Genomic DNA, 18472 nt, shown 5'->3' with positions numbered 1-18472 from the left:
GTGATAATCACTCCCAAAAAAGTGGCGGACAGATAATTGTCTGAAAATAAAAAATTAAATTTTTCACTCGAGGGAAGACTTGAACCCAGGACCTCTGGTTCCGCAGCTGCTCACGCTAACCACGGGACCACGGCGCTCCTGAAATGTTATTGTCCTTGATGTTACTTATCTTACAAATGGACTACTCAGTTTGTATATTATGCTTATTTTTTGATAGTTCCATACAACTTCTTCCTGTTTTCTCGATTGATCTGTGTTCAGTTTTTCAAGGCCTATCCACTGTGCCAACTTATAACTAAATCTGAGGGGGGTGAGATGGGGAGGTTCCCTTGTAAGAGAACCAGCGAAGTACTGCGCCAGGGACCTCGTGTTAACTCTATAGTAATCTTGTAAGTATAAACGCACAACGAGGAATGTAAATCTGAGCTAACTAACACTGCTTGCGAGTTGACCAATGATGGTAATATTAACCGGGGAGTTATTACGCAATAAAATCTATATACGTAGTCTGTTTATTTAGTGAACTCTAATATTCAGCCCTCATTCTTCTTAACAATGCATAGAAGAGAATTTTACCTCTTTCTTACTTACATACAGAAGAAAAATACACAGTTGAAAACTGCTGGTAAGGAAACAAAGGAGATGCTCTCTTAAATTTACGTTGAGCGCAAATATAGTGCCGCTTAACTATTTCTGAAAATAATAATAACGATATGAAATTTTTAGGACATTCCAAGTAAAAGTATAGTATCTAAGTGACTAAAATTACAGGGATACAGAACATACTTAGGTGAGCAGTGCCCTATAAATGAGAATGCTAACTACATATATAAAGGACAGTACAACAACACTGAGTGTACTACATGGATCATCTACGTGCATATCAACATGTAAAGTTAATATTACAAACAATCGATGTTTCTAAACATAAGTTTAAAGAGGATAAATAAGAGTTCCTCAACGGACAAAAATAGGAGACATACATACCAAATTACACATATCATAATAAATGGAAAAATGAAAGATCATGCAAGAAAAATAATGAAAAAAATTGATGGAATTATACATACCAGACGACATACGGAAAATTCTTGAAGCGTGCTTCTCCAAAGACAAGGCAAAGCCATAGCCCGCAGAAGCGTAGATGAACCACTAGAGTTGGAAAACTCCCTTAACAGAAGATATACTAGTACACGAAAAGGTCGTGTTTAAGAGGCAACACATCGAGCTAAGCGTGCACCAAAAGAGAAAATAAAGAGTAAAGCGTAGGAAGAAAATTACTAAACAATTAGAATGAAAAATGGCTGAAGACGTTAACTCTTAGGTAAATGGGACGCACGAAACATTCTGGAACGTTGACAATCTACAGCAAGCATTGTAAGAGAGACTGCCACGCCTTGACCAAATCCTGTGACCAAGTTGCTATGTCTGGACGAAAACGAACGAGACGTACGTCAGTGTAGGTCGCCGTGCCGTGAAATCACAGCTTCGTCCAGTAACAAAAATGAATTTATTACAAATTTGACCTGTGGAGATACACAGAAACGATTACACGAACTGAACAACAAGTTATTATTAAATACCTAAAATTTTAAGTTGGTCCATCTTTGAACGCTACGATATGAGCAACTGCACGTCGTGAAATCGAATAAAACAGGGTTTGAATGTGTCCTTGAGGAAAGGAACTTCGGAAAGCTTGTACTCCAGTACAAATCTCAGTTTTGGCGAGTGAACCCTTGATACAAGTTCAATACGCGGCATCTTAGTTGGTTGGGCAGGCTAGAGATCTCTGACAAACACGTATAGATGAACATTGTCCTGATGTACTACAGCACTTGGAATAGGTTAAGGCAACGGTATCTCTCCGGACTACATCTACATTTATACTCTGCAAGCCACCCAACGGCGTGTGGCGAAGGTCACTTCACTTGCCACTGTCATTACCTCCCTTTCCTGTTCCAGTCGCGATTGGTTCGCGGGCAGAACGACTGCTGGAAAGCCTCCGTGCGCGCTCGAACCTCTCTAAGTTTACATTCATGATCTCCTCGGGAGGTATAAGTAGGGGGAAGCAATATAATCGATAACTCATACAGAAACGCACCCTCTCGAAACCTGGACAGCAAGCTACACCGCGATGCAGAGCGCCTCTCTTGCAGAGTCTGCCACTTGAGTTTGCTAAACATCTCCGTAACGCTATCACACTTACCAAATAACCCTGTGACGAAACGCGCCGCTCTTCTTTGGATCTTCTCTATCTCCTCTGTCAACCCGACCTGGTACGGATCCCACACTGATGAGCAATACTCAAGTATAGGTCGAACGAGTATCCCGTCAGGTCCAGTGGACTTTCCTCTGTTGAGTGATTTCAGTTGCTTTTCTATTCCTTGGACACTTATTTCGATGTCAGCCATTTTTTCGTTTGTGCGACGATTTAGAGAAGGAACTGCAGTGCGGTCTTCCTCTGTGAAACAGCTTTGGAAAACTTCTGTAGTAACTACTGTTGTGAAAACCCACGTCTCTGAAGGCGAGGCCTTGACCGTGGTACAAAGTGGTTTCCCAGACAGTGACACTTGGCGGTCGTCCGGGGTAATACACTGTGGGAGAAGAGGGTAACACGTAACGTCACACGTATACATGGTCGTCGTTGAAGTCCCGATTGAAGAATATTCAGTGAAAATGGGACAAACACTGCCCGATCTGGCAAGTCCATCGCAGCCGGAGGCATATTTGCAGTCGGGGACAAGCGGTGTAAAGGAATTAGTGAGCGCGGCAGGGGGCGTTTGTGCGCTGCGGCGGCATCCATTTGTGAAGCTGTTAAATGCTCGAACACCGATTATGCTGTGTGATCGACAACTGCTATGCAGATAACTCCTCTACAGGATTTACAGCTTGTTCAGCTCTTTTATACCTGTTTTTTCACCGCATGGACATTTCCATTGGTATCACAAAACAAGCAACAATTTCACGATAACGACATTCAACAAGGCCGGGCATTCGTGTTAGAACCGTGTCACTCAGTTATGTTGCGCTGTTTAGGCACATATATCTGTCGCGCGGAGCAACGATAAATACTGTTCGTGCCTCCTGCAGAGACCTTTCTTTTTACAGGCCTCCATCTGGCAAGTTCATTTAGAAGGCTTTAGTCGTTTCAGTTATTATTTGTCATACCCAGCTTTGAACGGATTTGAGGTACGTATAATTTTTTTTGTAAGTTTTTCCTGACTATATTCACTTAACGGCCTTAAGAAGGCCGGTAAGGGAGCAAGTTACATCAACATCCAATCGGGAATAAAAGAAATTCGAGTGTCGGAAGAACAAAAATTTCCATAAAGGAGTACTGACAGTGATACGGTAAGACGATACGACCTGCATCAGTAAACACAGAAGTAATAAATAGTGTTTTGTATCTATTATGGTCAATATTGATTGACTAATTCTCTATATCAATCACGTTGATATTAAAACTTAAAATGAAATGAATAGAAAATTTGATAAATTTAGAAGAACGAAGTGGCTACAATGGCATCGTTGTAAGACCATGCTAGAATACGCGATGATAATATAGTCAACCTGATTTCACCTTTTTTCTCAAGGGAGATCGCCAAGCAACCGTACGTATTTCAGAAGTTACTTTATTTTATTTTGATTACCACTCTCGCCTTTTCAGTATGCCACCTTCAGACCCCATATGCACTTCGTATATACAGGGTGTTACAGAAAGATACGGCCAAACTTTCAGGAAACATTCCTCACACACAAATTAAGGAAAGATGTTATGTGGACATGTGTCCGGAAACGTTTAATTTCCATGTTAGAGCTCATTTTAGTTTCGTCAGTGTGTACTGTACTTCCTCGAATCACCGCCAGTTGGCCCAATTGAAGGAAGGTAATGTTGACTTCGGTGCTTGTGTTGACATGCGACTCACTGCTCTACAGTACTAGCTTCAAGCACATCAGTACGTAGCATCAACAGGTTAGTGTTCATCACGAACGTGGTTTTGCAGTCAGTGCAATGTTTACAAATGCGGAGTCGGCATATGCCCATTTGATGTATGGATTAGCACGGGGCAATAGCCGTGGCGCGGTACATTTGTATCGAGACAGATTTCCAGAACGAAGGCGTTCAAATGGTTCAAATAGCTCTGAGCACTATGGGACTCAACATCTTAAGTCATAAGTCCCCTAGAACTTAGAACTACTTAAACCTAACTAACCTAAGGACATCACACACACCCATGCCCGAGGCAGGATTCGAACCTGCGACCGTAGCAGTCCCGCGGTTCCGGACTGCAGTGCCAGAACCGCTAGACCACCGCGGCCGGCGAACGAAGGTGTCCCGACAGGAAGACGTTCGAAGCAATTGATCGGCGTCTTAGGGAGCACAGAACATTCCAGCCTGTGACTCGCGACTGGGGAAGACCTAGAACGACGAGGACACCTGCAATGGACGAGGCAATTCATCGTGCAGTTGACGATAACCCTAATGTCAGCGTCAGAGAAGTTGCTGCTGTACAAGGTAACGTTGACCACGTCACTGTATGGAGAGTGCTACGGGAAAACCAGTTGTTACCGTACCATGTCCAGCGTGTGCAGGCACTATCAGCAGCTGAATGGCCTCCACGGGTACACTTCTGCGAATGGTTTATCCAACAATGTGTCAATCCTCAGTTCAGTGCAAATGTTCTCTTTACGGATGAAATTTCATTCCAACGTGATCAAATTGTAAATTTTCACAATTGACACGTGTGGGCTGACGAGAATCCGCACGGAATTGTGCAATCACGTCATCAACACAGATTTTCTTTGAACGTTTGGGCAGGCATTGTTGGTGATGTCTTGATTGGGCCCCATGTTCTTCCATCTACACTCAATGGAGCACGTTATCATGATTTCATACGGGATGCTTTACCTGTGTTTCTAGAGCATGTGCCTTTACAAGAACGACACATGTGGTTCATGCACGATGGAGCTCCTGCACATTTCAGTCGACGTGTTCGTACGCTTCTCAACAACAGATTCGATGACCGATGGATTGGTAGAGGCGGACCAATTCCATTGTCTCCACGCTCTCCTGACCTCAACCCTCTTGACTTTCATTTATGGGGGCATTTGAAAGCTCTTGTCTACGCAACCCCGGTACCAAATGTAGAGACTCTTCGTGCTCGTATTGTGGACGGCTGTGATACATTACGCCATTCTCCAGGGCTGCATCAGGGATTCCATGCGACGGAGGGTGGATGCATGTATCCTCGCTAACGGAGGACATTTTGCACATTTCCTGTAACAAAGTGCTTAAAGTGACGCTGGTACGTTCTGTTGCTGTGTGTTTCCATTCCATGATTAATGTGGTTTGAAGAGAAGTAATAAAATGAGCTCTAACATGGAAAGTAAGCGTTTCCGGACACATGTCCACATAACGTATTTTCTTTCTTTGTGTGTGAGGAATGTTTCCTGAAAGTTTGGCAGTACCTTTTTGTAACACCCTGTAGATATTCAAACGTTTCGATAATGGCATACTGGAGCCCTCAGTGTCTGGATGTCGTGAATTCGTCATTCTAGCGCTTCCTAGAGTCTTTGAAGGAAGCACTCGCATTATTTCACGAAATCCAGTCGCTGACGTATCAAGTAGGTCAATATCGATACAGCTGAATGTCTATATATAAAGTTCGTATGGGGCCTGAAGATGGTATACTGAAATGCTGAATCTGAGAGTTAAAATAAAATAACTTCTCAAAAATATACGGCTGTTTGCCGATCTTCCTTGATAAATGTTTGACCTGCCGCTCTCCCGGATCCACAATGGATCAACAAAGATTTAATTTCACATTATTCTCCTTCTCCTCCTCTTCCTCCTCCGCCTTCCCCCCTACCGTTCATGAAGTCGGCTGCGATTCTTTAAGCTTTTAAAAATAATCAATATCTCTTTCTTAAAAGCCTTAGTTTTCGTGCAAGCATCCTGTAAAGACTAAATAAAAGGCAAAGGAAGCAACTGATACCGACCCAGTACATTAGCATTTTCATATTTTATCAAATTTAGTTAGTAGGAAGAAAAGGCGGGACAGTAGACGCTGTAAGGTAATGAATATTTACGCTTTTACGATATTGCAGTGCTGGCGTTGTTAAGAAGCACGATAAAATGTTCCTTCGGGACAGGCACTGCGGCGACTACAGCCGTTATGAAACACATGAAATGTATTCGAAGTTTTGAATACGAACAACCATCAACTATGCACGGGAATGACGATAGTGATTACTATTGCCGGATCAGGACTCAAAGCTGGATATCCGGCCTTACGCCTTAACGCCTTTGGCTCTCCGTGCAGGACTCACGGCCAGACCGAAATTTCCGGATGTCGTCACAGCCTCAACTCGTACACAAAAAAATGGTTCAAATGGCTCTGAGCACTATGGGACTTAACTTCTGAGGTCATCATTCCCCTAGAACTTAGAACTACTTAAACGTAACCAACCTAAGGATATCACACACATCCATGCCCGAGGCAGGATTCGAACCTGCGACCGTAGTGCTCGCGCGGTTCCAGACTGTAGCGCCTAGAACCGCTCGACCACCTCGGCCGGCGAACTCGTACACACATGTAATTCTCGTACAGGGGACGATAGTGTAACTGGTATAGGCCGATAAATACGTCCCATGCATGACTAAAGGAACACTACATCGTCCTCTTCAACAACACAGCCACTGCAATGCCAGATTTAGCCGCGCTGAATGGCCGCATGGTTTGAGGCGCCAAGTTACGGATTGCCCGGCCCGTTCCGCCGGAGGTTAGAGTCCTCCCTCGGGCATGGGTGTGTGTGTGTGTGTGTGTGTTGTTCTTAGCATAAGTTAGTTTAAGTAGTGTGTAAGTCTAGGGCCCGATGACCTCTACAGTTTGATCTCTTAGGAATCCACACACATTTGAACAGTGTCATATTTATTCACGGAAACCAGACAGCGATTTTCAATTAAAATTTTCTCCACTGTACGGGAATTACATTATGTGTGAATGAGTACAGGCTGTGACGCGGGAACGACGACATATGGAAGCTTGCGTCTGGCTGTGGGTCGTCCACGGAGAGCAAAAGTGGTTACAGCGACCACTCGCGAGAGCGGAATATCCGGGTTCGAGTCCCGGTCTGGTAAAAATTTTCGTTGTCGACATACATTATTCAGCTGATGGTTGTTTGTATTCGCAAATGCGAATACATTGATGCAGACCTATGTTTTTACAGTGATGTAGCGTTCATCGAATAAAATCCTTCCGAATTTTTTTTTTCGAAATACTTGACTCTACATACGATGTCTTAATTATTGTCTATGAATTACTTAATGATCGACATTAAAATCTATATAAATAGCTCACATACGACCTCGCAAAGGTTATTCAGGAAACTGATACAAGAGCGGCATATCGCGGACACTATTTGTCCTGTTGTTTTATATCTCATGACGCAAAATCACTTCCAAAAACATTGCCACATTATCCTGTGGCTACCCAACAGCGATACTGGAGGAGGTACCACACCATAACACTATGCCCGCACTATCTGCTCCTATGGCTATTGTGTATGTACGGTTTGATTATGGAAGCATCTTAATACGGATGAAATGATAATTAAATCAAGACCCTAAGCTTTCGACAGGCGTTGATATACATCAACGCGGACAGCTGAAAATGTGCGCCCCGACCGGGACTCGACCCCGGGATCTCCTGCTTACATGGCAGACGCTCTATCCATCTGAGCCACCGAGGACACAGAGGATAGTGCGACTGCAGGGATTTATCCCTTGCATGCTCCCCTTGAGACCCACATTCCCAATGTAAAGGTACGTTTACACTGGGATACATGTATCGCGACATGTATGAGCGACATGTCAATTTGACATGTCGCGATACATCACCTCATACAAAAATTCACGGAACTTGTATGCGGACCCTCCAGCTCATACATGTCGCGTATACATTTTGTATATCGCTTTTTGACCATATACGCGACATGTATGAGCGACATTTGAAGAACTCGCGCATGCGCAGTACTATCATTTCCTGTCGTCTTGTCGCCTGCCGCTTATTTTGACGATTAGCGCATGCGTAGTACCAGGCTCTTTGGCGGCTGTTTGAGTTTTGGAGGTGCCGACTATCGTTTCGACGTTAATGTATCTGCATAGAACATCAAAAAGTGCCGTATGCAACATTATTCTTCGTGTTTGCGAGGCCATTGTGCAAGTTTTATTCCAAGACGTGAAGGTAAAAGTTTTATATATATAACGGTATGTAATGCATTCTACAATTTTTTGATGCATCTGGCACGTATATCAATTTTTTGCTATTATTCCTGCGGCCTCGCGTGATAATGTTGACAACGGATGCCGACAATCGTGTGTGAGACGTTGGCATTAGCAATCGCGCGACAATGCAAATGTTTTGTAATGAAATCTTCGTTTCAAGAGGAATCCCCAGTGGCCAAAAAACGGAGTGTTACTGCCAACTGATCCTCTGGTGGAATCGCTTCCCGAAAGTTTGTGTTGGTTTTGGACACAAGAGGAGCCGCAAGTGATAACAAACCGCGGAAATCCTCCATACTCATCCTAACATAATTTCTAAAATATGCGCCATCCTTTAGCGTTAATTCGCGAGAAACTCTCTCTGCCACCATCTACGCTTCCTCCGCCTTTTCTTCCTATCATCTTCCAAAAAAGCAAGTGCACCAGCACATAAAAATGTGAAATCTTCCAAATCGTCGTCGAAAGCTATCGCACAGTGATACATATCAATCAGTGTAAACGCATGCTCATACATGTATGAGGTTGATACTTGTCAACTCATACAAGTCGCGATACATGTCGCAAAGTCGCATATACATGTATCTCATACATGTGCCGATACAAATGGCAGTGTAAACGCACCTTAATGTCCACACACTACATTCATAGTGCCCCTGCCCATTACACTCATTACTCGCGGCAGATAGTCTTACCTATTCCCGTAAGAGTTCGGTCAATGCGTGTGGATCCACCACAGAAGGAGGTCAATGGCCGGTTGGCCTTAACTATATGAAGATGATATCTGTTCTTTCGGACTTCTTCATATATCTTAATACGGTCAGTTAACTTCACAAGCAGTGATGTTTCTGTTCCACTATTATTTATCAGTGTGTTTCCCGGCTGAGTGTACACATTAGTTATAGGAAGTGGGCAGACAAACTGTAAAACGATGGCGTTCCTGATCATAATGGGTGAGGGGCGTGGACAGTCATAAACATAACCAGTGAATAAACAGGATTGCGCGAAACACTGTGATACGTTCTGGACTAGCGAGGATGAAGATTGAAGTATAAGAGGCATTTCCACTAAGTAAACACACGATTATGACAGGCTGGCCTATTTAGTATTGTGTGCCGTTTGTATAAAGGGCGGAGACTGTTCAAGCGCACTTGTATTCTGGCGAACATACGTGCACTGCAGCGCCAAAGAAACTGGTATATGCACGCGAAATCAAATACAGAGATTCGTGAACAGGCAGAATACCGTGCTGCGGTCGGCAACGCCTATATAACACAAGTGTCTGGCGCAGTTGTTAGATAGGTTGCTGCTGCTACAATGGCAGGTTATCAAGCTTTAAGTGAGATTGAACGTCGTGTTATATTTGACGCACGAGCGATGGGACACGGCATCTCCGAGGTAGCGATGAAGTCCCCACTTTGTCGCTACCCATGCGACTATTTCACAAATGTAGAATATCTGGAGTCCGGTAACACTTCAAATCTCGGACATCGCTGCGGCCGGAAAAAGATCCTGCAAGAACTGAATCAACGACGGCTGAAGAGAATCGTTCAGCGTGACAGAAGTGCAAGCCTTCCGCAAATTGCTGAAAAATTTCATTGCTGTGCCATCAACAAGGGCTTTCGGAGCCGAAGACCCCCTCGTGTACCTTTGTTGACTGGACGAAACAAAGCTATAGGCCTCGCCTGGACCCGTCAACTACGACATTGGACTGTTGATGACTGGAAACATGTTGCCTGGTCGGACGAGTTTCGTTTAAAATTATATCATGCGGCTGGACGTGTGTGGGAATGGAGACAACCTCATGAAGCCATAGACCCCGCATGTCAGCAGGGGACTGTTCAATTTGGTGGAGGCTCTGTAATGGTGTGGGTTGTGTGCAGTTGGAGTGATATGAGACCCCTGATACGTCTAGATACGACTCTGACAGGTGACACATACGTAGGCATCCTGTCTGATCACCAGCATCCATTCATGTCCATTTTGCATTCCGACGGACTTGGGCAATTCCAGCAGGAAAATACGACACCCCACACGTCCGGAATTGTTACTGAGTGGATCCAGGAACATTCTTCTGTGTTTAAACACTTCCGCTGGCCCCCAGACTCCTCAGACATGAACATTGTTGAGCATTTCTGCGATGCCGTGCATCGTGCTGTTCAGAAGAGATCTCCACCGCTTCGTACTCTCAGGGAGTTATGGACCGCCGTGCACGATTCATGATGTTAATTCCATCCAGCACTAATTCAGACATTAGTGAAATCCACGCCACGTAGTGCTGCGGCACTTCTTCGTGCTCGCGGGGGCGCTACACAATATTAGGTAGGTGTAGCAGTTTCCTTGGCTCTTCAGTGTAGCTCTAGCATGAACACCCTGAATCAGGCGAAACATTCTTGTTTAAGCTCAGGTACGCTGCTTGACCGCTAAATTGTATCTCGACCTCAGCGCTTTTATTTTGAAGTTAGTGTACACGATTTTTTAACTTTTAATGAAGCACTTCTATTTTTGATTTACATAACAGAAGCGTGCCCAAATTGTGTAGTTGCAAATATTGTATAATTTAGTTTAAGAAAACTGATCCTTTTTAAATAACTTGTTCCAATTACTCAACGTTCGGCTGATTCACGACAATTTTAGATGAATTTACAAGATAAGTAATTTAATGATTATAAATCGGCGGATAAAATGTGTAATAGACTGTATTAAAATGGCGTAAAATTATATGATCTATACACAATGTGTTAGGACTGAAAGAAATGTACTTCGCGAATAACTCTACTTTATCGCTATAAGACTAAAAAAAATTATGAAAGACACCGCAGAAAAGAATAAACGGTCAGTGGTTGGGTATAGTGAATGTCCGCTGTGTGCAAAAAGCGAGAAGGAAATCTATCTGTCTGGTATGATTTATGTTCCCGTGGACTTGCCAAGATACTTTTGGAAAGCGGCCACAACGTTCCCGCAAGAAATCGGGCCGCTAGATCGCACGGAGTGGTAAGTGCAGGGGTGCCTGTTACGACTTAGTACGCTTTATTTTGATTTCATGAGTTCCGCACCAAAACATAGCAATTTGTAAATCATGTCTTACTAGTATTCCGTGGTCCCTTCTAAACTTCGAAATGGTTCAAATGGCTCTGAGCACTATGGGACTCAACTGCTGAGGTCATTAGTCCCCTAGAACTTAGAACTAGTTAAACCTAACTAACCTAAGGACATCACAAACATCCATGCCCGAGGCAGGATTCGAACCTGCGACCGTAGCGGTCTTGCGGTTCCAGACTGCAGCGCCTTTAACCGCACGGCCACTTCGGCCGGCCTAAACTTCGAGCAAGACGTCGTAGTGCCAAGTTCTCCCACCGTTCGGCAGCAATAGGCAAATATGAAGGATGTCAACTTTATTAAATATCCGTCATTAAATACCTCGAGCACAAAGATGTATGTATTTTTGAGGAAGATCAGAAGGTGGAAGCAGTGAACAGCTGTAGTTTCGAGATCTTTCGGTTGTTTTTTTTCCTTCTTCTTCTTCCTCCAGAGAACGGGCATGTAACGCCGCCCCTACACAACGTTAACTATGCGTTAATGACGAGCACTGAAAAGTATGTCAACATACTGTTGGCTCTATACCACTGATTGATATCTAATACAGGATATTACTTCATCGGCGCTGCTGCTTCACCACGAATATTAAATTGGTATGAAGATGATTATGGAATCGTAACAGGTTACCAAATGTGAAATAAATTAAATAAATAAAAAGTCAGGCAGAGAGATTTCATATTACCTAAACTATACTCGTCAGTCGTACAGGAAGTTCCCTGATCCCTAAACGGGGAAAACGAAGTTTTGAATGTGATGTTCTGTTTGAATGTTAATAAAAACGACCACAGCTGTTATTTCATTTGCTTTTGTTACGCTGAACCGGTTTCGTTCTAAATGAATATCTTCTGGTGGCAAAATGTGCCGATGTCATGACTAAAAACAATACCTAATCGTGAGACAAAACACTAAAAGGCACATGCTGGAACACGATGAACACAATGATTCACTTCGCCAAAAGAAACTCAATGATACCTCTCTGCTTGGAACGCACCTCTGTTACAGACGCCATTTTGAAGGCTACGTATAGTGTCCCCACCTAGCGGAACTTAATGGAACTATAGGAGTCGAAGCGGAAATTTCCAACCGAAATTTGCTGAGAAAAAAAGTGTTGCATTACTTATTGAACGCTCCTCGTAACATGTAACTCTGTACTGTACTGCACTGGATGGTCGGATCACTCACTGGCTTAATAAACATATATGTAATAACAACGGTGATCGTTTTTATTTACGTTCACATTATTTAGCTGCTGAGGCACAAAAGATCCAAGTTTGTTCTATTCATATCTGGTGCAGATAACATTCAAGAGGTAATGGAAAGAATTTAATGGAGTGAGTTCGAGAAACCAGCTACAAATCAGTATTCTAAAATCAATCCACGCAACTGAAAATAGTAGAAATAGGCGAGTAGGCTACAGACTCCGTTCATCTCTGTAGCTCAGGGGACGACCTAGGTTCAATTCCCAGTATTGCCAAGGACGTTTTCTTACAAGGGAACCTCCCCATCGCACCCCCCCTCATATTTAGTTATAAGTTGGCACAGGGATAGGCCTTGAAAAACTGAACACAGATCAATCGAGAAAACAGGAAGAAGTTGTGTGGAAATATGAAAAAAATAAGCAAAATATCCAAACTGAGTAGTCCATGTGCAAGGTATGCAACATCAAGGAGAGGGTAAACTTACGAGTGCCGTGGTCCCGTGGTTAGCGTGAGCAGCTGCGGAATGAGAGGACCTTGGTTCAAGTCTTCTCTAGAGTGAAAAGTTTAATTTTTTATTTTCAGACAATTATCAAAGTTCAGGCACTCACACATAATCAACTTCGATTTCCAAAATTCCAGAACATGTTCAGATTTGCTTGGACATGTGCAGGATTTGACGGTCTACACAGGGAAACATATGTTTTGACAGAGCACAGGGAAAATTGTGCGACTGTGAAACTGTTGCATTCATTTGTTGCAGTTTATGTGACAAACTATTATGTTTTCATCACTTTTTTCGGAGTGATTATCACATCCACAAGAAAACCTAAATCGGGCAAGGTAGAAGAATCTTTTTACCCATTCGCCAGGTGTGCAAGTTAGGTGGGTCGACAACATATTCCTGTCATGTGACGCACATGCCGTCACCAGTGTCGTATAGAATATATCAGACGTGTTTTCCTGTGGAGGAATCGGTTGACCTATGACCTTGCCATCAAATGTTTTCGGTTCCTATTGGAGAGGCACGTCCTTTCGTCTACTAATCGCACGGTTTTACGGTGCGGTCGCAAAACACAGACACTAAACTTATTACAGTGAACAGAGACGTCAATGAATGAACGGACAGATCGCAACTATGCGAAAATAAATAAAGTAAAATTTTCACTCGAAGGAAGATTCGAACCAAGGACCTCTCATTCCTCAGCTGCTCACTCTAACCACGGGACCACGGCACTCATCAGCTTCCATTGCCCTTGTTGTTGCATATCTTACGCATGGACTACTCAGTTTGTATATTTTGCTTATTTTTTCGTAGTTCCACACAACTTCTTCCTGTTTTCTCGATTGATCTGTGTTCAGTTTTTCAAGGCCTATCCACTGTGTCACTTTATAACTAAATCTGTGGGGGGTGCGATGGGGAGGTTCCCTTGTCAGAGCCATTTGAACCTAGATTCTCTGGTTTCCTGCAATTACTCTGGAGCGTTGGGTCCCGTTTTCTGCCAGCACGAAGTGCTTATCTACTTATTCTTTCACGTTTTGTGTCGCGCGTGGTGGTCTAGTGGTAAAGCATGTACCTGGATACCGAGAGGTCGTGTGATCGAGTACCGATCGGCCTACCGAAATTTTCAGCCTTCATTTAATCTAGCCTTCACCTGTGAAGGTTTAGATTTCACATTAAATTGTGTCTTCTCTTCCCCAGACTGGAAAATTACGATTGAATGGAGATACGCAATTCGCCGAAGTGAAGACATCTGGTGCCATGTACCTCCGGAAACCTACCAAGAACTTGCCGAATCCATACCGCTCAGTATCACTGCTTTATTGCGTTCCGAATGTGTACCAAACGCAGATAAGCCAACTGATCATAAGGTTTTAGTTCACAAGTAATAGCACGTTACACATTTCGTAGGTCCTATGCACAGCAGACAAAGACTCTCAGAACGAAAGTTGAGTTTTCCACAAGGTGTTAGAAATGAGCATTATTAGAACATACTTCATGATCGTTTTTTTTTTTTATTAGCTAGTGACGCACGCATTCTGTCATGTAATTTTGGAACAAGGAACGCAGTTACTTTCAGTTTATGGAAAATATATTAGCTGGAATAACAAGACTACGAGGAGTGCAATGTACGAGGGGTGTTCAATACGTAATGAAACATTCTGAAAGCAGGTTAGTTTTATTCAGGATTCTAATACACCATATTATTCCCCACTACAAAACCCTAGTTTTTAACATAATCTACTTTCAGTGCGACGGTCTTACGCCAGCTTATTGCTACTTAAACCTAACTAACCTAAGGACATCACGCACATCCATGCCCGAGGCAGGATTCGAAACTGCGACCGTAGAGGTCATGCGGTTCCAGTCCGAAGCGTCTAGAACCGCTCGGCCACTTCGGCCGGCAACCCAGCGGGCACAAACCGTTGAGTATCCCAAATGAAGGACGCATGTGTCAGCTTGACCGATGGTTGGTTGATATGGGGGAAGGGACCAAACGGTGAGGCCATATGTCCCATCGGATTAGGGAAGGATGGGCTATGAAGTCGGCCGTGCCCTTTCAATGAAACCATCCCCGCATTTGCCGGAAGTGATTTCCGTATATCACGGAAAACCTAAATCATTATGGCCGGGCGAGGGTTTCAACCGTCGTCCTCCCGAATGCGAGTCCCGTGTGCTAACCTCTGCGCCACCTCGCTCGGCAGCATTACCGAAAGTGACGTCCAGTTGTGCAGCGGTGTGTTTGACTGTGATCCGTCGATCACCTCGAATGGCAGTGTCCGCACGTTGCAACCTTACAGAAGTCACAGCTAATTGCTGCCGGCCGGCACGAGAGAGATCGGACAGTTTAGCGCTACCTTGTTGCGATGATGACAGATGCCTCGCCCAACGACTCACCGTGCTTCTGTTCACTGCCATGTCTCCGTCGACATTCTACAAGCGCCTATGAATACCACAAATGTTCTGGTTTTTCGTCAAAAGGAACTCGATGACAGTTCTCTGCTTGGAAACCACCTCCGTTACAGATGCCATTTTGAAGACTACGTACAGCGTTGCCACCTATCGCAACTTGCTGTTGCCACCTATCGGAACTTCATGAAACTATAGGGGCTGAAGCAGTATTATTGTATGATGTCAGATAGTAAATTCCACGTTTTTTCAGCAGAAACTGCCCGAGAAAAAAATGTTGCATTACTTATTGTCCGCCCATCGTACAGAGCGTCCGAAAAGTCTTTCTCTGATTACATAAATTGATAACTCAGACTAGAAGTAAGATACAAATATGTAACTTGTGTCGAATTGTTTACAACTATCAAAGTGTTTTTTCCGTTTTAAGTTCGCAGTACGTAAGTAGTGGATGAGGTTCAGTGCCCAAGAAGCCATTTTAACCAATCAGGAGAAGGCACAGTGTGTCCTGTGGTACCATGGGACACGATCACCAACCACAGTGCAGAGACACTTCCAGACAACATTTGGAAGGAATCCACCTGATGTCAAGAGCATTAAAGCCTGGTATGAGAAGTTCAAGAACACAGGATCGGTTGCTGACTTTCCTAGGTCTGGTCGACCAAGAACCTCAGCAGACAGGGTGGAAGCTGTAAAGCAGTCTTTTCTGCTAAGTCCGAAGAAATCGGTGCTCAGGGCCTCACGTGAATTACAGATGCCAAAAAGCTCTCTCCATGACATTTTACACAAACGTTTATTGTTTCGTGCATACAAAGTACAAATCGTTCAGGCCTTGTTGCCCAATGACAGTACACGTCGATATGACTTTGCGGTCGAAATGCTATCACATATTGAGGACGATGATGGTTATCTAAGACGAATTGCCTTTTCCGACGAAGAGACATTTTTTGTCAGTGGTGTAGTGAATCGCCATAATGTGCGCATTTGGGGTTCACAACCCCCTGGCGAGGTCATGGAGTGCACCAGAGGCAGTCCAAAGGTGAATGTTTGGTGCGCGCTATTGCACGATCGAATTATCGGGCCATTCTTCTTCGCTGAGGCTACCGTCACATCTGCAGTGTATCTGGACATGTTACAACTGTATGCTATTCCTCAGCTGCTTCAGAATACCCCGATGTCTTGTATCAGCAAGACGGTGCACCGCCTCAACGGGGTGTGGACGTCCGTGCCTATCTCGATATGACCTTTCCTAGGGGATGGATTGGTCGTGATAGGCCAACGGTTTGGCCTCCACGCTCTCCTGACATAACCCCATTAGACTTCTTTTTATGGGGTTATGTCAAGGACGAGGTCTACCGAACACGTGTGCCAGATCTTGAAATCCTGCAGCAACGGATAACCACAGTCGTTGAATCGATCCCTCCAGTGATGTTGGCTAACGTGTGGACGGTAATTGAATATCGTCTAGATGTGCTACGTGCTACCAAGGGTGCTCATGTGGAAGTTTACTGATGTGCGAAAAAAACTTTGATAGTTTGTAAACAATTAGACATCAGTTTCATATTCTTACTTCTAGCCTGAGTTATCAATTTATGTAATCTCAGGGAAAGACTTTTCGGACACCCTGTATTTCCACCATGATAAAGCCACCCAACTCACAGCCATCAATTTGAGGTAATACAGTGTCGGTGGGGAAGTCATGGTAATGTCATGATATCCAGACCTAATATCGCTAGCTCGTTGGTTACGGGGCGTCGTTAACAAAGCTGTCCTCTTAAAGTAAAGATACACTGAGAAAAGTAACGCAGCATGTTCTTGCTGTACACTTTTAAGTTAACTGTCGATAGTGTAAAACATCGTCCAAAGGCACTGGCGGGCCCATTCGTGCCGACCAACCGCCGTGTCATCCTCTGCCAATGGCACCACTGGTTGCGGTATGGAGGAATGCAGGATGTTCACAGCGCTTTCCCAGACGTTGTCAGCTTTCCTTGACCTGGAGCTGCTGCTACTCGATCAGGTAGCCCCCTCAATTGGCAGCAAGAGGCTGAGTGCACCGGTTCCAGTCCCATCACCAATGAACAATCTCTAGCAGTACCGGAAATCGAACCTGGGTCCTCTACATCTACATCTACATGATTACTCTGCAATTCACATTTAAGTGCTTGGCAGAGGGTTCATCGAACCACAATCATACTATCTCTCTACCATTCCACTCCCGAACAGCGCGCGGGAAAAACGAACACCTAAACCTTTGTGTTCGAGCTCTGATTTCTCTTATTTTATTTTGCTGATCATTCCTACCTATGTAGGTTGGGCTCAACAAAATATTTTCGCATTCGGAAGAGAAAGTTGGTGACTGAAATTTCGTAAATAGATTCGCCGCGACGAAAAACGTCTTTGCTTTAATGACTTCCATCCCAACTCGCGTATCATATCTGCCACACTCTCTCCCCTATTACGTGATAATACAAAACGAGCTGCCCTTTTTTGCACCCTTTCGATGTCCTCCGTCAATCCCACCTGGTAAGGATCCCACACCGCCCATCAATATTCTAACAGAGGACGAACGAGTGTAGTGTAAGCTGTCTCTTTAGTGGACTTGTTGCATCTTCTAAGTGTCCTGCCAATGAAACGCAATCTTTGGCTCGCCTTCCCCACAATATTATCTATGTGGTCTCTCCAACTGAAGTTGTTCGTAATTTTAACACCCAGGTACTTAGTTGAATTGACAGCCTTGAGAATTGTACTATTTATCGAGTAATCGAATTCCAATGGATTTCTTTTGGAACTCTTGTGGATCACCTCACACTTTTCGTTAGTTAGCGTCAACTGCCACCTGCCACACCATACAACAATCTTTTCTAAATCGCTTTGCAACTGATACTGGTGTTCGGATGACCTTACTAGACGGTAAATTACAGCATCATCTGCGAACAACCTAAGAGAACTGCTCAGATTGTCACCCAGGTCATTTATATAGATCAGGAA

At 44.0% G+C, this 18472-nt stretch overlaps 1 protein-coding gene across 1 annotated transcript in view; it reads right to left on the bottom strand.

The window, feature by feature from the left end:
* Positions 1 to 15285, bottom strand: part of LOC126471272 (calcium/calmodulin-dependent protein kinase type 1-like) — a 522524-nt gene extending 507239 nt beyond the window's left edge. The window contains exon 1 of the mRNA XM_050099391.1: positions 15260 to 15285. Within this exon, the coding sequence (XP_049955348.1) occupies positions 15260 to 15285 (26 nt within the window). The remainder of the gene's footprint in view (positions 1 to 15259) is intronic.
* Positions 15286 to 18472: the final 3187 nt, after the last annotated feature.

The sequence above is a fragment of the Schistocerca serialis genome, chromosome 3, assembly GCF_023864345.2.
Source record: "Schistocerca serialis cubense isolate TAMUIC-IGC-003099 chromosome 3, iqSchSeri2.2, whole genome shotgun sequence".
Lineage (NCBI taxonomy): Eukaryota > Metazoa > Arthropoda > Insecta > Orthoptera > Acrididae > Schistocerca > Schistocerca serialis.
This window is presented reverse-complemented; position numbering and strand designations above follow the sequence as displayed.